This window comes from Styela clava, chromosome 8, assembly GCF_964204865.1.
Source record: "Styela clava chromosome 8, kaStyClav1.hap1.2, whole genome shotgun sequence".
NCBI lineage: Eukaryota > Metazoa > Chordata > Ascidiacea > Stolidobranchia > Styelidae > Styela > Styela clava.
Genome location: NC_135257.1, coordinates 12659310 through 12683279, shown reverse-complemented (window position 1 = coordinate 12683279; position 23970 = coordinate 12659310). Strand labels below are relative to the sequence as shown.

Sequence of the window (23970 nt, the reverse complement as noted above, 5' to 3'; positions counted from 1 at the left end):
GGCGCATCGACTGGGAAACGCTTAACTCAGGGGTGTGCAACCTTTTTCGTAGGCGGGCCAGATATTGATAACTGGATAAAACCGCGGGCCGCACCTTCATTTAACAAAGGCTCTCTATTAGTTGCAGACACAGAATAGTGTCTTTTTGTTATTGATCTTATGGCATTATTGGAGGTCCGTACAGAAATAATGAGTTGAAACGCAAAAACGTTTGAAAACTTTTATTCAAATTTAAACAAATTGAGTGAGAAATTTGCTGCTGGATTATTTTCCCGACTACCTTTATCCAAATTTGCTTCAATGTAAGTGCTGGCAATTCGATATTCGATTTCCAAGTCTTTGTCTTTCAGGAGGTTTAAATAGCCCATTTTAGAAAAAAATATGTTGAGTCGAAAATTACCATGACATTTTCAAATATGGAAAGTTATCTTGGTTGAGATGTTTTCGGTAAAAGTCGCTGGGATTCATTTCTAAATAGTTTACTGTCATTGTCACTGTCAAATTTTAAAACTTCTTTCCAATTGCCTAATCTCCAATTGCCCGTTCTTACTAATTCATTAGCGTCTGCTCCGCACTTTTCTCAAATTGCATGCTGCACAGCAAGTGACAGCTTTCTGAATCGCGTTGTTTGCTTCGCTGTTAGGAGATTGTAACGCCACATGCATAGATAATAAATTGGACTCATAAAAGCTTTGCCACGCAAAAGGAAACAGATTAAAATGAATTAAAAACCCATTTCGCTGGCTGGACGTCATTCAAAGTTAGAGCACTTCTCCGCGGGCGGCACAATCTTCCCTTGCGGGCCGCACTTTGCACACTCCTGGTTTAAGTGAATGACATAACCAACCATTGATCTGTGAGTTGGTGAGCTTTTCAGCTTAGATTATTCCACGATGAACCCTAATCACAATTAGGGTCTGGGTACACGGCCAAGTATGTTTTGTAACGGGAGTCTCGTTCTGTGTTACAAAATTCAATGATTATAAATGTTGAAGCAATTGTAATGAAAATAGTGTACTCGGGCCCATTAACTTCAGACAGAAATGTACAAATCTGTATTTGATTTAGAACGTCATTACCCGTGAACACGTAGAATTTCAGTGTAATAGTGATCAGCGAGAAACACTCAATGCGTTTTTTACGATTATATGTGAACCATAAATTAAGCTATTAGAAAATGTTAAGTAATAGCTTGTTAATTGAACTTCCCTCAGTTTATTCTGCTATATAGCCCGTATGAGATAAAAAAATATCTGAAATACTTCTCTCCTCTGAAATACTTCTCTCCTCTGAAGCACGATACAATAGAATATTTTATACATAACTGCATTAAAGTTCATGGCGTTTTGTGGGAAGAATTTCGTCTTTTTATGTAAGTTATTAAACATTCCATGATCGAGTTTGCAACTCTAAGCACATTTTTAAATATTATGAAATAATTGACTTGTCTTGCGAAATATTTATTAGTCATTTTTAATAAAAATTTGTTTCTTTGTCCTAGTCCTATATTCTGCAATATAACTATCTAAACAAAGTATTTGGCATGTGACCTGAACTGAGATTACATCTTTTGTCTTGTTTTCTTTGGTGCCACAACATACATATGAAGCAATACTTAGCTATATCGGGTGCATCTACAAACAAACAAGACATGGCCTGCCTCCACGTATCCCTGGGCACAAATTCTTGAAAGTGTTGCAGTGTTAGATACCATCAGCTTGTGATGACTTTAACTTCAAACACATTTCCGTTGTATTATGTAAACTAATCAAGCCTTTATTTATCGAGACACCAGTTGCTGCGAAACCAACACTGGCTCTGTTCTTTGGGATTTCTATCGTGTTTTAATAACATCATTTACATAAATTTGGGTTCTATGACTGTTATTTAGAGATTATAGATTTAGGCCCATCAACATTTAATATTTATTCTCGATGCCCTAATAAAGATATAAGAAATTGTGGAGCTATATCGAACACTGAATAAATCGGTATTTCTAAACGGAGCAGTCTTCCCATGTATGGAATGTTACTTCTCTATAGCTAGCTTTCTTCTGAAGCAAGTTGTGCTATACATCATAAATTTTATTTCATTACTTGAAAATGAAATTATATTCGGTTTCCTAATATAGATCTATATCTACGTACAAAACATTACCTTCAGATGAAATATTAAGAAGATGTCATTCCAATTGTTCATATTTTTTCAACCAACAAAAAGTACCAAGTCTAATAGCTATATTCTAAGCCAAATGCCTAAATTTTGGTATTAAATCTGTGATTTAAATATGAAACGTTGTTAGTGTATTTTTAGAAATTGAGAACTCGAAGTCCGATTATGAGTGTAAAACATTTAAGAAAAACATATACTCATGATTCAATTCTTGTTCGATTTACGAACTTGAACACTCCAAAATAGTCATGTTACCTGAAATATTTCAAAGTAATATCATAAACTATATGCAAAACGCGTGTTTTTTATTGTTTTTCGATTTGTCTTTCTTTCCATTAAAAATCGTGATATATACATTCAGATTATCTGCTTCCATGTTTTGATCACTTGTGCGGTTTTTCAATTAAATTTACTCAGCTTGTATTCATTTAAAATATTGCATCGATATTTTTAATTCCGACAACATTATAGCCCTAAGCACATGTTTTAAAAATATATCTGATAATAAGATTAACACAACCCTCTGATAACATGACTAAGATTTAAGTCCAATGAAGTATCAAGCAGCTTAAACTGTTGGTTATTATATTGTATTATTCAGGTTCCGTGCCATGATGGCCCAAATACTGAAATCTTTGATTTTCTATTTTCGATATACCCATGGTTTTCACTTACAAGTACGACTTGTCACAACTAGGTACATTATGCCTGTCTTATAATCCAAATTTGTCACGCACCTTTTTTATCAAATTTAGATAAGACTTTTTTCAAATATTTTATGCGTTTGTCACGATATCGCGAGCACGCCAAACGAGGCAATTATGCGAGACATTCTTCCAAGAACGCCATTTTGCTTTTCTGTTTCCAAGCAATGTCATCTATATATCTTCCTCTATTTAAATTTTTTTTAAATTTTATCTCTTGCTGGTTAACTGGTTATTATTTTATAATATTTATTTGTTTATATTTTATGAAACTGTAGTTCTCGTCGTTTATTTTGTCGTTTACCATATGGCAAATTTTAGAGAAAAATGCATTTTGAGATTTTTCTTTTCTACAAATGCCACAATCATTGAAACTATTTAAAACATTTTATAGGACCATATTTCATTGCAATTTCATTGATATATAGCGATGTTTCCCAAGTGAGTAAAACTACCGAATATTCATCGATTTTAAACTACTAATTGCATAAAAAAGGTAATCGCAAATTTAACTAGATATTTTGAAGAACTGATCCAAGCCAATAAATACATCACGACAGCAAGCAAATGTTCGAACGCATATCATGTGACTTTGAATAGGGTTGTGCGAGACTAATCTTCTATCTTTCCTCCATGGCATAGATAGAGGCATAGAGTCTATGCAGCACACTAACACAAATGTATTTTGTAACGTTTCGTCCGACCAAAGTCAGACTTCCTCAGACAAAAAGTGTTAGTGTGAAGCTGGATTCTTTAATTGGATAGCATATTATGTATTCGGCTATTTTCCTATAATATCTATTTATACATCCGTTTCATATTTATTTTTCATTCGCAGTAAATGATTTCGTCTGCTATTTATTGTACTTATTTGATGTCAAAATCATCAGCGGATTGCAAGCTCAAAACATAAAAGTCTGTAATTGAAACTCTGAAATATTCATAAAATTGTAAACAGATTGGCATTTGCAATTCTAATTCAATTTCGATTACGGGGCAAAATACCCGACCTGACTTCATGTTTTCCGTGTTATTAAAAAATGTCTAATTATTCTTTTCGTATTCATATCAGGAGCCACAGATCAGTTTCAGGTTATACAAGTAATTTAATTCACCTGCCAAATTAAAATTTCAATCTCACCAAACAAGCTATATCAAAGAAAGATGTTGAGATATGTCACATTGTTTGCATCTGAGTCGATGAAAACCTTGTTCCTTTATCAACATCAAAATCTGAACTCGCTAGTTTTCTTCCGCTGTTTTACCAAAATGGCGGAAGAAAATGTGGTTGGCGTGTTTGTGGTGTGGGAATTTTATTCTGGTTATTTTTTAATTAAAAAAATTATTTATTAATTAAAAACTAACGCTTTTGGCGTAAGTCTATTACTAGTTTATTAAAAGCCATATAAATAGGCAGATTTGAAACGGCTCTTATTTTTTTTTCTGAGAAAACAACAAGTCTTCTCGGCATTTAATCGCCTTCTTCCCGTGCTGAATTGAATAATCTTGTTGTTCCCTTTTTTTTATCATTTCGCGATAGAAGAAAGGAAGTCTTATTGGAAGCCTTTAGTAAATAAACCTCTAGAACAGATGTGGCGTGATGATGAATAATTTGCTGTGAAATTTTATTTGTGGACTTGGTAATCATAAATTTGATGGCGGTAAAATTTACTCATTAATTTATATCTAAATCAAATTGTGTGAACAAATGGAAGGTGATTTTTCAATGATAAATTGATTTTTGTTTCAAATTTTCTTCAAATCCAATACTAATAACAAAATATAATCAGTTTTGGTTTTAAAATTAATAAACAAAATTTACGCCTGTTCTCGGGAAATTCCGACGCTTTTCAATCAGAAACAATTCGAGATAATACCAGTAAAAAAAAATCTTATTTTATCGTTTTACTAACTCATTTTCTGTGGTGTTTCACAACTTGACTCTTAGAACGACTCCACAATAAAGAGCTAAAAGAGATAGTTTCTGGATTTGCTTTTCCTTATCAGGACGTTGCATTGAGTTAAGGTCAAACAGTGGTATGGCGTGCAGCCTTACCATTTTAGTCCGACGAACGTGACCAACATTGTTGATATTGTATCACTCCTTTTAATGTGATATCCAATAATATTTGAAACAAAATCTTTTATTTTCTAAGTTTTACCAAATAAATCCAATATAGTTTACCTTTTCAGATGATTAAAGTTTGAATTGAATTTCAAAGTCTTCCTTGTTCGAAAATTTAAAAACACGAGACAACATAAATGGGCACATTGTTTTTTTTTAGAATAACATTATTAGTACATGATTTATTTTCCAGTTTTTTCCAATTATATATCATAATGCTTTGTTAAAACATTATTACATTCCTAAAATCTATTTTTGGAACTGACCTCTATGTTTAAACATTTACAAAATAATAAATTTCTGAGCTTGTGAAGAATTTCTGATTTAGTAAATCGTTTATTGTTCTCTTGCACTGCCGTCTTATTTGCTTATCAGAGGATTTGGGTTGTCATCAACAAACAAAATTTGAAAATCCATACATTGACTTATATAATTCACTACTAATACTGTGTATATAACAAATAACGAATATGTTTTGTTGCACTTGTAAATTAATAATGTTAATCGTGGTTAAACATTTATTATAATGATAAGAACAGTACAATTGATATTACTATACATGGAGTGTATAAAAAAATTTCATCTAAATCCACCACTTCCGTTACAAATAAATTTGTTGCCGGTTTGGGTTTTTTTACGGTTTGACACCACTTAACCTACTTTTTACTGCTTGTCCAAGGTGGTGTGTCTGAATGAATCCTCAGCCTAGCAAACCTTTTATATAACTTAGGCATTTACAACTTATGATCCCGATATACGCTGTTTAATGCACCAACCATTACGGCGTTTTTGGTACGGATAGTGGAGATAACCGAGCAATGAATAAATCTGGTGTAGCATACGAGTACATTCTCCCCAAAAATATAAATATGAAAATAAACTTCGAAACTTCCGGTAGACCAATATTTATAATTAAGTACATCAAATTACATGAGTTAACGTTGTTCTCCTGGATAATTGATGTTTGCAAGATACAAGATAGTGAGTGTTGTATTATGGAATAAAAAAAAACGGAGATATATCGCATGTTCTTTCATACGTAATACACGCATAGGCATATGCGCACTCCAGTTTGCTGGTGTCATTTACTTGTGCAGTGTCCATTTTGTTAAATATTTTGGTTGTTGTTAATATAATTCCACTATAACATTTATGTAAATCAATGCTGTTCTTGAAATTTGTTTCCTCATAACAATGTTTACATTTTCCGTATCTTGCACTTCTCCCAACACAAATTGAAAAAAAAACCTTCAATACAGTATTGCATACTTTCAGGCAATATTAACATTTCTCGTAATATTTACCATGCTGTTTCTTACAAGTAAATCAGTATCAGGAAAGAAAAGCAAAACTTATAATAAGTTATGGAATTTTGCTATAAATATTTCTGAAGTGTGTAATGATGACTGCCTGAAACAAATGTTGTATTTTTGTTATGTATTTTCTGTTGTTCTGGCAGCGCCTTCGCGTCTTGGCAGGCAGCTGGTCTGTTAGCAAATAAGCCTGGTTTGCCCAAATAAATCCTCTTATGGAGGTGTCGATAAATGAGTTTATTTACCAATGCGATTATATGTTGAAACTGCCCTTATTTAATCCTATGAAATATAGTCTCGTCACGCTTCCGAATTTCACAGAACTCGTGCTACATTTAGTATCTCAACCAAAACATGCATCGACATTTTTAAAACAAACCCATGCTTAACTCACCATTTAAAAGTAATCACTGTCGTTTGTCGGAGTTGTTGAATCGTCGACCAATTGATGGACAATACACCACAATTTAGAACTTATTCGACTCAGTAAAAAATTCGAACACAGAAGAAGGCTGAGTTTTAAATGAAACAAATAATGCCATTTGATGATTATAGAGTTCTTGTAGGTCTTGGATTGTACTGAAAACAGCAGAAACAGACTTAATGCAACAAACAGTCGTTTGCTCATTGTTATACAGCATTTGAACAGTAAATCCATTTTTTCTAATTTTATGTCTCCGAAACAATACTCATCGTCTTGTGTGTTCTGTTGAAAGTTCTCAGTCAAGCATATTGTGGATCCTTGGTTCATGTATAAGTCCTGTGATCTTACAAAACTGACAGCTTTTTTCGTATTTGACTTGTTTGTCTTACCATATCATACAGAAATAGATCGTGATTTCCCGATGTCCTTGCGGATTATATTAGCACAATCCCTCGTCGGCCCTTGTTTCTGATCTTCTAAGCTGACGACACAATCAACCTCTTCCGGGTATCAAGGCAAACATCAGTCAGCGCAATCAAATTTATACAAATCTTTTCACGTAGGCGTGCAACGGTCTTGCACATGCCTTTGATGAAGGGTGTCATACACGACAGAGACAAATACCGTGACGTGACAATTTAGAGCATTCTCATCTAATCCCCAATAGGAGTCGATCAGGATTAAGTTTTTGCCTAACCAGCTGCGAGAGAAAATGATTTCATCTTGTTTTTCGGTTGCATGTTTAAATCATCTCTTTACTAATTTACTTGGACTCCTCTCTTTTCTTTATATATTTTACCTTGCTTAGTTTAGAATATAAAAAAACCTTGTGCCGCGATATCATGTAATGTGACGAAAATATTTATCGTGTATAATGGCGATTCGAATGATGCGTTCAAATTTATTTAAAAAAAAAACAATGTATTTCGAATGCTCAAGATTCAGCTGCAATTTGTTTAAATATAAAAATGAAATGCAATATGGAAAAAGTAAGATGTTTTTATATATAGACGAGTTCAGATAGGTATATTGCTGCCGTATGTTTATTGTAATCCACGTGTACTCAGTCACGTCCAACAGTCACGACCGGATTTTGCGTGAATAAATTGACATGAAATTAAGTAATTGCATTCCAATGTTCTAACTAAACATTACTGCGATGTACATTTATCTGATATGGAAAAATATTGTATTATAATAAATATAGGAGAAACATTAATTCGATTGATGATGATATGATGTTATTTCTTAGATTGTTATTTAGCATGATGTACTACTCCCTCTCTGAGCAAGGTTCTATGCTAGCAAAACTAGTCAGAAAAAAGCCAGAGAATATGTTCAAAGAAATGAATAAAATTTTAAAAATCATTTATTTTTTTTTGTTAAGTGTTAAGTTTCATTTTTATTGATATAGTGTTCTTTTTGTGCGACTTGTGTACAAATTATCCTATTTTTTTTTACACATTTTACCCTTTGCTGCGTGCGACCGTGATCAAGCATCACATCTATTCATAGCATCGCGTAATTTTATTCCAAAAATATTTATTGCATATGAGTAGGCTTAAAATAATGAATGTCACGCCATCTATTGCGATGTGCATTTTCTCCACATACCATGAAAAATACCACGAAGTTCAAATTTGTAAACACTGCAGACCGTTAGATAACACTTTGACGAAAATACAGCTATACTACTGAAGGATGTGGGCAAATGGTACGAATGAAAACTGCTTCTTGCGATGTATTTGAAGCCACATATGTTTACAGATAGAAGAAAAAAATCGTGAAAGTAAAGGTTTTGTTGATTGTGTCTTCTTAACCTAATAGGCCAAATCGTTGTTAATAATTCCAAGTGAGGTAATTGTCTGCAAGTTCGATCCAATTCTGATAAGGTATAATATGTGTATATATATATAAAGCAAAATTCCCACCGAATTGTTGAGTCGTTCAAGATTTTTCAGCTCGATTTCTTGTGTGAACCAGGCACAGTAACTTTGATAAATGCTTTTTATTACATCTGGTATATTTCAATAGCCGTAACAAATTACGTATGTTACTGTTTTTATGAGATCTCGGTATGCTTTGTGATTGTGGCTGTAATCAAATTGGGAAATTTCGTGTGCTACGGTATAGTCACATGCGTATTTTTGCACAGTCACAATACGCCACCATAACGTTACATGACTGAGACATGGATATTAAATATAAATCCGGTTACATCTGAAAAATTGAAACGTGTAAAATCACTTACACTTCTCGGTATAAAAAAGATTCAAGCCGTTTTTGTTTATGTTTTACTCAAAACCGCCGTACTCATTCTGATAGACTAAAATCAAAGTTCATTTCATCGGTAATATATTTTTCGCATACGATTCCTCGCAAAATTTCCTAGCAAAAACTTAACAAAACCTCATATTTACAATGCTGCTTCATTATTTAATCTTATACGTAGACTGTAAATCGTCAAAGTAATTTTTTATACAGAATTTCTCCACGATACTGGTTTCTCATATACCCAGTCCGTTCGTCACAGGTATTTATTCACACCAGTGAAACGGATAAGTCTTTGTTTTGTGATGTCTGTATCCGCCACTGTGGCGCCTAATTTCCAATGAATACCATTATACGTGTTCAATGTTTCTCAGTTTAATTTTCATGACTAACTCGGACTTAGGACGCTTCTTATGTAACTAGTAAGCAGAAACATCCAAACGTAGAAAATCGCAAACCTACTACTGTGAATTATCAATCCCTCAGAAGAAAGTTAGGGCTAAGCAAAATAGCGTCATACGTGGCTTCTTCTTTTTGTTTATTTTAATTAATAATTAATCATACCATGACTATGACTTAAAACTAATACAGTAATTGGTAAGTTAGTTTGTATCTTTTGTTTTATCAAATCTATTATCATACAAGTCATCTTTGGTTTAAACGACAAAATACTTGATCGTGTACTTCATCGTTTTAAACATACTAAATCTAACCTCTTTGTTGTTTTTATGAAATGTATATAAATAGAATAAACATGATTCGATGTATCGTGAACCCAAAGGCGCTGTTTGCAGTACAGCTTAGAACGCAATTTTCATGATGGTCATGCCATTTTAGGGCAAAATAAAATAGTTTTTCAGAATTTTGTGCAAACATGAATCAACAAATATTTTTGAAATCTATTTTGATTGTTGAATATTTTGCAAAGTACTTGATTGAATCTACTTTCCATTTATGTGAATTTCACCTAAACTGAAATTTAGAAAATTAGAACATATATATTCGTTGCGGTTTTGTTTATTTATTTACCCCCATAAATTTGTAATCAATAAACATTCTTTTAAACACCAAAAATGGCAATTTATATACCTTTTACACACAATCTCCATCCTCTAAATAAGGGCCAAGACAAGTTGCCGCCTGTAGGTATGTATTGTTGAATGAAAAAGTAAATGACAAATCTATTTACTACCATTCAAATTTATTTTTGATATTTGATTTACCACGATCATCACGTCAGTTTCTCACGAGGCTCTACCATTCATAAATTATTTGTATATTAACCATGGCAACAATAGTCCACATTTATGGGCACAGTCGTTTAAAAACAACTTTGATTGCCAGTTTGTTCTGTTTTCAATTTTTTGCATAATCTTCAAAATGATCGTATATTTTACCCATCAATGATAAACAGTTACATCAGATAATCGAAATATCTATGATTCACACTCGATATTAGGTCATGTTACAACAGTGAACTTTTCATAAGTCATACAATTCAAAATTTGTGAGGTTCCACATATTGGTCTCTCCAGTAAACTTTGACAGAAATCTATTTGCCGTCTTATACTCATGCATCATAGTCTTTTCCTGTCTGATGACAGTTTCACAAAAGCGTGTTTGTCCGCAGTTTTATCCGATGAGGCGGCGACAGTTATGGATTCCGTCGTTGGGGTAAACGACCCCCCTTATATTCAACGTAGACAAAAGCTTTGACACAATGCAGAATGGCGCAGCAAAGATCTTTTGACGACAGCAAACATTGACGTCTGTTAGCAGATCCCGACCCAATGCATTGTCAACCTCCGAGAAGTGGCTTACGCAAATAGAAATAGGACGTAATTTAATCTCATGATTCAAAATAGGTTTATGTTGACAGATTTCAGACGTTGATTTAGATTTTGAGTTGATAATTCGGGAACTTTTGCGTAGGGCACGTAATATGGCTATAGCGATTGCTAAGTTTGAACAAATAAAATACATAGAAACAAAAAAATTATAGATATTTTTTTTTGAAAAGTGGAAGTAAATTCAAAATGCTTAATTAGACATGAGCTGATTTATTGCACTCAATCAACTTTATGTTTAAGTCAATGAAGGGATGCGTGCCACTACTACTTGCCTGATTACATGAATAGTTGGCGCATAGCCTACCGTAGGTGGTGGTTCTCATAGTGCCATTGTCGTATAGCCAGCCATTGGTTTGATCTCTGACCCTTGAACTTGGATTGTACCTTTTTGTACTATTCCACTATTTGGATGCATTGACTGAAAGCTTATATTTCATATTGATACACTTGATTTGAACAAACATAATACATATTAAACTTGACTCCTTTTTTGATGAAAAAGATTCGGCGAGGACGCAGTTCGTTGAGAACTTGGTGACAAACGAGATTTTAGGATAATTATAACACTCAGTTAATTGTTACTTTGATGTCAGTCCAGGTGAGCAAACTTCGTACGGCAGTCAACCCTTATACTTACGTCTGAACGTTAATTCATCGTGTGAACGGCGATTCTACCATTGTTAGATTCAGCAATGACATTTACTTAAAGCGGCATGGCTCAATACTAACTCCTTGGTGTTGTAAGTAACCTACCGGTTGCCACTTTGACATGCGTGTTTGCGATCGCAAGTTCAAACATCTCGAGCATCCGGATGAACGTGCTTCAGTTTAAAAAACTCAGTTGGACAAACTTGTTAAAATTGTACCTTGAAAATGCTATGTATCGCGCCCCTAGTGTATAATGAACTGTATTCCTTTTAAAATAGATATTACAGATAATATTTTATAGATATTCGACAGGAATTAAATTATGTTTATCTGATTTAAACAGCGACAGCAAACGTATCATGAGCAACTTTCTCAATACATCAACATACCAATAAACACGATATTATCATTTATAGATCGTACCAAGATAAGATCACGAACATGCCACTAATCAGACTTTTTTAGCTTAGAGTGTCCAAGAAGCGTGTGATTTAGAAAACCATACCTAAAATTTATATCCGCCCAAAAGGGGCCCCATAGGAGAAAATATTTTTTATTAACATTTATCATAGATCATATCTCATTACACTCTTTCACACATCTATAATAAAAAAAATATCAATACGCAGAGTTTGATCAACAATCCAAATGTTGTAGTAACACATTTGTATCTCTTAAGGTACAAAGTAAACTATTTATGTTTTCATTTATGTAATTGTATTCGTTAAAAGAGTACAAATTTCACATTACTCAAGTAGAACTTGTTTCATAGGTATTTTATTTCTTTTTGTTTAGGTAATCATTGTTAATCAATACCAACTTTTATTGTCAATCGAATTTTGTATATTATTGTTTCAAACGTTAGTCATCGGCATTTTTCTTTGTGTTGACGATCAACAAAAGTAAACTGTTGGACATTTGTAACCCATCGCTTTTTGTAACCAACCATGTATATTTCAAGCATAATTCACATTTCAACACTATTTTTATTCCAATTTCATACTTGGAAGTAAGCTAATTATTACTTTGATCAATTAGTAATAAGTAACGGGGGTTACCTATAAAATTTACTTGCAGACATTAAGGTGCCAGGTACTGTGTTTTCTCACACCTCGGCCGAGGTGTAGGTGTGAAAAGACAATGCATACTGAATACGAATAATGAAGCATGGATGCTTCATGAAACCTTATTCCGATTAAATAAAACGATTTAATAATGATAGAGGCGCCACAATGTCTTGTTCCTGTTGACTAGGTTATTTAACATTTTTGTATCAACTGGGATGTATTCTGAGATTCAGGCTGGTCTTAGGCTACTGCAACCTATATGCGACCGCAGCGGGCCTCGGGCCATTTCCATGGTTCCACGCTAATTCTAGTCGTAAAGTTATTGAATTCAAACATTATAAATTATAATCCTGTATTAGTAGTGACCGTGTTTATTATGTAAATGCTGGCTCGTAAGACTGGGCCCGCGTAATTCGTTTCGCATAGGATCCCGCAATAATTTGGACTGGGCCTGCATATTCATTTGTTAAAGAGGACAATCCCTTTTTTTCAATCACCATCTGTTTCTGCGTAGTATGCCAAATTGCTACACTCTTGATAAAAATTTGGAATCCCTTTCCGCGTAGTTTAAATTGAAAAAAAGGCTGTCTTTTTTATATATTTGGGTGTCATGAATTTATCTCTCCCGTCGACCTAATCGTATATCAGGGAATTGAGTTTATATTCAAACGTTTATTACCAAAATGAATCTAGTCTTAAAGTTTATTGCCCATCTAAATTCGCGTTAGCACTGATTGGTTTGTACATTTTATTAGTCCCCATGTTGTTTTTATCTTCTAATGAATGCTGCTATTTAATAACCATTGAGGTGGCGAAAAACTAAGTATTTACTTAGTGATTTATTGTTTTTGAAGAGGTGTACATTACATTTTATTGTATCACTAACAGTGAGACCTGTGGAACCACTTCAATCTATGAATAGGAGGTCGCAATGTTGTAAAATAACAATTATTCCAAGCTGTTAAAAGAGTGTTGTTTTGCGACCAAACAATTTCCCGTTGATATTTACATTTACGTATTGAATTTTTGTTAGTAGCTATCGTATTTATTCTCCTATTTCTATTTGTTCTTTTTTTTATACAAAAAAGAGCAAAAAAGCTTTTTGTTTTATGATTGTTTAGCTCTTTTGAAAATAGGACGACGTGCGTTCGCCTCTTAGCAAAGCAAAAGCGTACAATCAAGAATATTTACTTTTAAAGGAAAAACAAAAACCCTAGCGTGCAGGAAACCCAAAATTTGGAATGAATCAGCGATGTGGCGCAGGGTGTCAAAAACCGGTGATTTTCCAAACGAATAAACGATCCGGGAAACTGGACACCCGCAACGGTAGCTCGGAACGTGGGCGTTGATGAAATACTATTACAAAAATCGTTAAAATTCAATACCTCGAACCAACACAATTCCATACTGTTCTAAATGGACACGATCCAAATTAAAATTCAAGTCAATATTACTAATATTAATTAAAAGAATATCGTCATAAGGAAATCTCATCAAGCTGTCATTTTCCAACAATAAAATCGCCTAAATAATTATTGGTTTAACTAAACGCCTTAATTGTAGATTCTATTATAAATTATCTGCTTAAATATCAAAGCGGCAAAAATGAGAATTGGAGAGAAATGGACTCACATGAGGGATCAAATGTTATTGTAAAATCGACACAGGACTATAATTGACGGAATGGAATCAAAGTTTTTTTTACGGTAACCAGTTAATTGCGGAAATGTGAGAAGTAATCCAATTGTGTGTGACTATCGTTGCATTTGTGTGATTATTTGTTTTACGCAGTTTGTTCGGGACTTTCCGTGCTTAGTTTTTACGTAATTTCGTTGAAGTGATGTAGGCTGCTGATGTAGAATGAGCTAAAAAGGAAGATAAAATAATACCCTGAAATAATATATATATACACTTGAATTTTTGTAAGCCTATGAACTCAAAATCGATTATCATTCGCGCATATTCCATATCATTGAATGCGATAAATGTTGGAATAAAAATACTCAAACAGTGTGAGTATGAGAAGGATCAATCGCTGAGCCATCAATTTTTGAGCCCCACGATAGCGTGTCGTTGCTTGATCATTTACATTTCGAATTTATCGTCAAGGACAAGACTTGACGAAACTTAATCTATTTCTAGTCTTGTTGTGCAAATATAATATAGGCCTACCTACACTTTGGAATTCCACAAGGCTGAACTTATTCTATATCTTATAAAATGTCGTTCATAGTCCAATCACAAATATATTATTTTGTTACATTCTTTCAGGTCTAAATTTGCGATCATTTGAAATCCCTAAAAAAGTAAATATATTTCCATACATTGGTATGAAATTCTCACTTCCCGAATTCGTTATGAACTAACACTTTCAAACGTGATGAAATTATAGGGGGCGGAAGTTACTGTTATCCCATAGTTCGAAATAGTCAAGTAATAAGTGAGATAGGCATTCATGATCAGAAAAGTTTCGTTTATTAACTTTTTTGTTTTGTTTTCACGAGCCAATATTGAAAGAAATCCAAAATATATTCCATCCACTCATAATATAACACCATGTTGTGCTTGACTTACACCGGAATAAGATTAAGCACAACAAACCGTGCGAAGCTTGCAAAACGTCAACAAAACGAAGTTGCCTTACCTTGATAATGAGAGTCGGGTTCAACCGCTTCACGAGGTGCAAAACCGCGGTTTTCACTCCATATCAAAGCGAAATATTTCAATATTTGATTGACCGCCGGTTTCCGAAATTCTGGGATAAGAGACGGGCTAAACCCAAAAACCGTCACTTTTTGCCCAAACTTGACATTTGACTTTTCATGCAACAAAACATAAAATAAAACGATAATCATTTTAGTTTTCCCTAATTCGCGTCAATACAACTTCGACATTTGTCATTCAGGGATTTCTCATACATAAATCTTGATTGGTCCATATATAACTCAATAATATTGTAAACTTCTCCAAAATTTGTTCATGCGTGACGAGTAGTAGACGTTGACAAAACAATATCAAATGGTTGAACGTCAGAAGGAGAAATACCAGCTATGCATAATTCAATGTTGAGGAATTCAATTATATGGTACTACTTTTGACACATCTATCAGAAACGATAAAGGATTTTTTATATAACTTTTGATATTATTGGATTTAGGAATACTTTACTAACATTATATGATTTGGGTTCGCGTATTGAATGGGTGCACCATTTATGCATCGCACATTCGAGCTCATCCAGTGCGGTGATAACCATGTCTTGGCTTTCATATTAGGGTTAGGACGATGTTCCGAATTTGCTCTTTCAGGAAAATACTTTCTAAATATGATCCTAGTCAAAATTTGTGTAGCATAGATGATACTTGCTGCCAATTATCTTACATGATAATAATTTAGCTTTTATACCTAATTCTGGGATTCGGGTCACTTTCTGACTTATATTTCAATAGTTTAGGTCGTGCTTAGGTTACAGAAAATATTAAAAGATTTTTTCAAAAACTTTTTTGTTACGTGTGGACGAAAGACTGGTTAAGACGGTAAGAAGCACGTTAAATATAAAAAAATTTCAAAGTGGTTGACCTGTCGTATTTTTATTTATCATTAACATATAATAAAGAACCATTGTTGTAAGTTTGCGACAATAATTTCGTTCAAGCGTTTGTCTATTTTTAGGTACATGTGGCTGGTTTTTGTTTTTCGACGCACCAGCTTGTTTTTGTTGACTTGACATTGATGTTCACCCAAAACGGAGACTTGACTTCGTAAACACTTCAAAAAAGTGCGACTCGAGTATTTTTCATTTGTCGCTGTCACATATATATGTCTTTTTATCGCGAAATTTTTTTTTGCATTGTTAATTATTGCCTAAAGAGATTAGTACAGTACAGTGTTGTAAGATTTCCATATCTTTACTTATAAGATGCAATGAATTATATGCCTAACTTAAAAAATTCGTTTCCCTGAAATAAGAAAATCCTTATACGCCTATTGACGGCTTTTCAAAGGCCGCGTGCAGAGCAAAAATGATAAACACCACATTTTACCGCTTTTCCAATCGGAATTCGGCCATAATCTTGAATTCAACAATCATGAAAACGTTTCACAAAATCATTCAAAATATTTTGTATAAGTTTTATCAAATGTTGAGCGAGTGGTATAAATTCCGTGTAGGATCTTCGTGATTTGTAGTTATGTTATGCAATCCTATTTTTTTTTACTGAATACAGCGACTTTCCATTGCCCACACTTCTCCGTAGTACGTAATTTGTATAATGTGAGTATAGTGTATTTTTTTTTGCATTAAATATTGTCAACAAAATTCAGAATCACGTTTATATTAGTTTACATTAATTCCTGAAAATAATTTTCAATGCGAACATGAATCTGACTTTCAATAATAGACTATCAAACAACTTGATAGGGGAGAAAATTAAACAATTGATAAAACGATCGTTTCATATGGGGTAAGATTTCCCTTATTGTGGTATTCCCCATGTCCCCTATTTCCGTATCTCACCGCATCCATTGCTGACTAGACTGACGAAGTCGTGGTGAAATTTTGGCAACAATGAGAGATAAACTGAAACAATTAGATCGCGGTGTGAAAGAAACTCGATTTCTAGATCTCTTGTAAAACGATACGACCTCTACGGTATCTATTGTGGTTAAAACGTTAAAATAGACGGGCAAGTTACTATTGACTAAGCATAGATTATAAAACCTTACACCAAGCACCGAGATTCAACTGGGGTGACAATTTAAATCATTTTAGGTATGCGCGAAGCGATTCTGAGAACACGGGATGTGTAATTTTCTACGCAACCCTGTTTCAACAAAACGTTATGTTATACGTAAGGAAACATACCTTTAAATCTGGAAGCCCATTTTTACCTTTTTTTTTTTTGAGTAACAGTATATATATTTATAAAAGTTTAGACTCTGGGGTCGCTGTAAACGTGATTTGAGTTTGAAATAATCCCTCACTGCCTCACCCATGAGTAAGGATCATTACTCATTTCTGTTCACTCTTATTGAGCTAGGTTTTGAAGTTTGTCAAAAAGGACAAACTTGAAACGGGGTCACATCCGTGATCCGAAGTTTAAAGATTTATTATAAGCTATAGAATTCTAGCACTAAATTTGAATCTTTAACGCAAATTCGTAATATATATTATGAATAAAACGGTGTTGCATCTCAGACTGTATCTAACTAGTTTTATGGAAAATCATCGAAAATTGAAAATATATATGATAATACGGTTACAAAGCGAGAACTAAGAAGCAGATATGACAGAGATTCCAATTGATATAGATTGACACTAGATTCATGAAACATCGAATTTCTCTAACACACCAAACACTTGTATCTTAATTGTGTCATAATTTCTTTTTTTCATTGAATCGTGAAACAGAAAGAATGAAAGCAAATAAAGTTGACATGATTGTCAGTCACGCATACTCAGGCAATAGGTCGACAAATTTATACAAATTCAAAGTCAATACGCATTATGACGAAACAATAATCCATCGACTTCATGACATTTCTATTTTGATCATCAAACGAGCAGCCGCTCAAGGTCAGGAAAGGTCATCATAAAAGAAAGTCTTTATTGATTAATCTATAACCTAAATATAATACACTTTTCGAATGGCCCGACGATATGCGAAAGTATCTAAGAGGGAAACAGTTCAAGTTCACAATACTCACATACTGTAACTCTATACAATGTGTATTAGGATATTTATCTTGAACGAATGGCGATCTGGGTTTTATTTAATGTGATTTCAATCCATGGCTACTCTTCCGGTACCTGCCTGTGCCCGGAGTCTTTATTTTGTAACGAATTTGATTTTTGAACAATCTTTTTATTTACATATTTTTGTTCGACTTCTTTTCATTCAACCTGTATCAAAGTTAGACTTTTATCACGGGTGTCGTTGCTCGATAACCAACTTTTTCGCGTCACCCTTTACCGTGAAATGCCATTTTAGGTTTTTTCTTTCTAGTTTTTGTTTGTATTAAGCGTATTTTTTGACCCATCGGAACTGTTACCTTGAGTTATATAAATTAAAAGTTTCGAATAGGAATGCAAACAAAAAATTTGATGCATGCCATTTTTTCGTTTTTTTGTGTCCATTTGCTACAAACAAAGGGCTTGATTTAAAAAATGGAATATTTTCGGTTCAACTTTTTTACCCTGTCTAATGTCTTACACACTTAAACAAATGGCGAACTTGACATGAACAGAAGACTTATTGCGACTCAAACCGAGGATCATAAGCTGTTATATATATCATTATAGTTAGGACAACACACCAACGAATGGGCTATAGCGACGCTCATCGAATCACATAACTTTGAAGTATTTTATATAATTTGACAGGCCATAAATTTTCCCTGATCAGCAAACTTGTTATATATTGAGTTTCAACATGATGTATTGTTCTATTCAATACAGACATTCTTGTGCAAATTGAAGCGAGAAAAGTAGTGTTAATTCGAAAAGCAAACAAAAGTAGTGAGAGCAGGCATAACTTCTTCAATTTTCTGAAAGTCGGATTTTGCCACTATTAAATTTTCTTCCACAACAAAGTCCAATTGTAGGGATTAGTTTGCCTACAACGGCGTTGAGGTTATTTTGGGGTCGTGGGAAGGTTTACTGGTAATACATGAATGATGACCTTGGATTGTGTATAGAAAAAACTTACTTGCTCCGATGAGAAATGTCTTAAATATTTTTCCCGATCTTAAAGTTTCATGTCTACATAATAAACTGTCTTTCCTTGGTGGTTAACACGGCTGGCCTAACTAACTACCTTGGAGAAGCAGCTTAAAATGATCTCCCACGAGGGAGTGTAAGAAATGAACTGAAAATCCGGTCATAACAGCTACTGGTTGAATAGAGTCTTGTTGGCAAAGACGTTAAAAGCTCATAAAATCTCCTGTAATATGCTCAGTATCGCATATTATTTAGAGATGTATTGATATAGTAATTGGACGATCACAATATCACTGAAATGACAAATTAAAAATAGCTTTTTGGTCATAAATATAACCGAGTGATGACACAGTTACATATCCTGGTATAGATGTCCAACAAGAAGCACCCGTTAATTTTTGCTGACATTTTTGTAAATGAACTAATAAAGACATCGTCAAATTTATATGATCTTGGTTGAATTTTAAATGAGAAAAAATTGTGTATCTCATAGGTTAGTGGCAATAGTTATTTATTATCTATAGAAGGCAGATATTCTGGATTGTCCACATTTATAGTCCAAATTTACATGAAAACTTCTCAGTACCAGTTTAAATACAGAGTCTTGGTCGTACCAGTCTTGTGTTCAAGTGGACTAATAACATCTCTTCTATTAGTAATTTTCAAGCTATTGAGTAAAAGAAAAAGACTTTGTCAAAACTGTCAACAACGGATAATTGCAAAACGAAAACAATTCATGGTAATAAAAATGTCGTGTCTTGTAAATCACGAACATGATTTACGTAACTCCCCTTCTCAGCATATGACTTCGCTCTCGATTTATAACGAACGATACGGCACGAGTTTAAGTAATATTTATTTTTGTACAACGTTAGTATTTATCGTATTGGTCATTCACAAAAATAAAGATGGCAAGAACACGAATACTAATAGTCAAGGTGTGTGTTATTTATACGGCACATGAACAATCAACTTTTTTGAAAATAAATGCCGTTAGAAGCTGAAATTTGTGTTCATGAATCGTTAATGTTATTTATCAAAACATATTTTCGTGTTTCTTTCATATTTGGAATTTTTTGTGATGACCTCTTCAAAATTAATAAAAATCATTTATAGCGGTTCTGCGACCTTTCTCGTGCTACACCAGAGTCCATTGGTTGTACCGTACAGTAAGACTCGGTAAAGTGATGTACAGTATAAGATAGACTACTGCTTAGCTTTAGCATTCGTGTCAATATATATTTGAGCATAGTTCTAATCTTCTGTTCGACTTACAATTAATTTTTGTGGCATTGAAAGGGGATGTGCAGTCGTTCTCTTTGCTGACATTGACATGCATGGATTCTAAACACGTAAAGTTGTTGAACTTTGACCTCTACAAACCAATATCCTGCAATTATGAAATGATATCTTTTGTGTTTGTCAAATGATTCCCAACTTCTACGACAAATTTGGCTTGCTGATTATGAATTTGAAATGTAATCGGTGTGAAAACTAGACTATTAGCCTACGTGCTGCAATGGTATCCTTACTTGTAAATGAAGTCCTGTATTTATAGTTTTTAGCAATGTATTTCAGTAATAATAAATTTGGGTCGATTGACCTACTACCACAACAACACATTACAACGATTTGTCATGACGTCACACTCTGACGTCACAAAAATATAAATAAATAAACAATGCGTTAATATCAGTGGTTAACATAAATTGAAAACACGTTATATAAATGGTAAGAATTTCATTACAAATATCATTTTCCTTTGCCCATCCAAAATAAAATTTGTAAAACCTTTTGTATATTCAGTGCAAATCGTCAATGATCTTTTTTGAAATGGTTACTTGTGCGAGAGTGAAAGCAGATTTTTACGTGTGATTTGTTATATCCAAATCAATTAATTTATACACGAACAAGTAGAAACCATGAGCGAAACAAACATAAAGTGTTACTGATAGCCAAATAATTAAAAGTCGTCAGGAGCAGCGGAGAAGAAATATAAGAGCCAAATTATTAAATAAAGGCATTTATAATAAAAAATTGTTCAGTTTTTCAGTAAACTGACATCTAGATTGTATTTTGGCATCCAATTTTTCATATTTGAGAAAATCCCAGTACGAGTTAAAGGGAGTAAATGGTTCATATTCCGACAAAATAATTTTGACGCAAACTTCACTATTCGAGAAACTTGAAATCGAATTTTAATACAATACAGCCTTTTATTATTCGGGTATAAAAAACTATTATTCGCTTCAAGTGATGGACGGTATTAATTAAGATAAAAACGCTACAATCATACTTAAATAAGATAAAGAAAATGCGCAAAACTTAGCATAATAATGGTAAATATTAATAATAGTATCGAGTATATTATACCAATAAAAAATAATAATGATAAGTAACACAAAGCTGCGGCAACATTAGAATCCCATATCTTTAAGTTATTTTTGAACGATTAAAAATAGAAACTCTCGAATTTATAAATTAGTCATGCGCAACAAATAATACGAGAGAATTAAAATGACAGTTTTTCAGCAGCATTGGTTAGGTGTAAAGTTGTATATTTAATATTATAAACTGTAGGACTGTGAATATAGACTGCTTCTTTATACATTTGTGTGTAAGAGTGATAATATATGAATTTGTACTAGTGGACGGAACAGATAAAAATAATAAAATACCTAATATCCGATAAAACAATAATCCTATTACTATATTTTTTGAATTTTTATATACGAAATACCTAAAGCCAGGTCACAATCAGTGGCATATTTAGGACCTGGCGTATAGTAGGCGGGTTTGTGGTGAAGGAATATTAATTTGAAAAAAGAAATATAAACATGTATATCGCGCGATAATCCGGTGGAATTAGGCTTAAATTCAAGATCGGAATTGTATCTAGCATTCATGAAAACCAACTTGCTGTGTCTTGTTTGAGTGAGATGGCATCATAGTACAGTTCAATTGACGAGGGTCGAGACTAATGACATAATTACCATCGGTAGTTTCAATTTTTTAAATGAGATATGAAAACATGGATTCAGGTGTAATCATCAATTTTTCAAAACGCCAACAAATGCGCAACGAAACTGCGATAAAATATATTATAAAAAAACCTTTATACGATACAAATAATAATAATAATGCTATAAACAGGAATAAAGAGTAAAAAAAAGATAAGAAAGTGAAATAAGCAAGGATATTATTGTTGTCAAGTTTACTTAAACTTGATGGTGTAATTAGCGAATCTTTTGATACAGTTCATCTAGTTCTGGTTGGTCTGTAAGCTTCATCACCCGCCTGCGGATGCCTTCGCCGGAATCTTACATGCTGTTCGGCGCGGCACAATACTTGTAGATATATACCTCGCAAGGGCGATTATATGCATATAATCTTATCGTCAGTTGAACACTCCATTTTCTATTTTAGCTGCATACCGATACGTTGATATCCTGTGACGTCATCGGCGTCGAACATGACGTCAGAGCTGACGACACCGATGGTATACTGCTGATATCGGACGAATCAGACATCGATCCTTGGCCCTGATCGGAAAAGTTGTTAACCTGAAAATAGGAAAAAAACATATTTAATAGACTATAGTCCGTAACTTTTGACAGATTTATTCATATCTAAAATGTGCGTCTTTATAGCTGTCAAAATACCAATTAAATGTTAGTTATACCGCTGGTATATAACACCTCGCTCATTGGTTATCGTGTGTTCCTACCGGTAGTCGCCAAGTCGTACAAAGAATAGAAAGCGTTTCGTTGTTTTTTGATATACCACCCAAGACGTTTATGCCATTATTTAGGCCTCGAGTGTATATTTCACAATAATAGCTTCTGTTGTATATATCAAGTATGCAATAACCACCGAAGGACGTTTTCATAAACGTTTTTGTGTATTTTGATACGCGTTTCATCTGTTTTCAAAGCGGCCATATCGAAAGGCTATACGTCCGTAATTCGCCTATTAAACTTCAGCTGATGTAAATTCAGAATAAAATTTAGAAATATATCGCATATCCATTGCGTTGCTAAAAAGCGAATACCGCGTTTCAATGAATCCAGAGACGAACCGGAACGATTGTGACAAAACAAACGCGTACCGCCGTAACATAATAGACCCAGAATGACGTCACAAGGCTTCATGCAATATGATAGGTCAGACTTGAGCGCGCGTTTAAAAGCATATAGCCAGAAATATGCCCCCGGTATTGGTCGAAATTCCTAACTCGTTTACCGGAATGATATCATTTTCTTAAAATATATATGTGGGTTGGGTATGGCCATATTTAAAATTGAAGGATTACGCTTGGGTAGAATACAAACTAGAAACAGAATTTATTCTCGGCCAAACATCACCCATGGATACTTATGGACCTCCTCATCAATGCCAGGCTCATAGCCCGAATAATCACATATTTAATCCGAATAGCACTACACGGCTTGTACCTGCAGAAGCCCTTACATGCTTACAGGTTTTAATTGAAATTGGGAGATGACATCTCCTACTTTCAGTGACAAAGGGTGTCGATTTCTGGTACTTGAACCTCTCAATCGGGTATAATCGGAAGCTTCATATGCAATTTTATACTTTTATCGGTTTTGTTTCATGCTACTGTGTATTTGTTATTCGGATGAATAAAATTGAATATATATTTTTTGGACGGCAGGTG

At 33.6% G+C, this 23970-nt stretch overlaps 1 protein-coding gene and 1 long non-coding RNA gene across 2 annotated transcripts in view; one reads left to right on the top strand and one right to left on the bottom strand.

The window, feature by feature from the left end:
• LOC120345903 (uncharacterized) overlaps window positions 1-23970 on the top strand; it is a 39226-nt gene that overhangs the window by 570 nt on the left and 14686 nt on the right. The gene's annotated exons all lie outside the window — the stretch shown is intronic.
• Window positions 20842-23970, bottom strand: part of LOC120345902 (insulin gene enhancer protein ISL-1-like) — a 31751-nt gene continuing 28622 nt past the window's right edge. Inside the window, exon 6 of the mRNA XM_039415489.2 lies at window positions 20842-22855. Within this exon, the coding sequence (XP_039271423.1) occupies window positions 22715-22855 (141 nt within the window). The 3' untranslated portion in view covers window positions 20842-22714. The remainder of the gene's footprint in view (window positions 22856-23970) is intronic.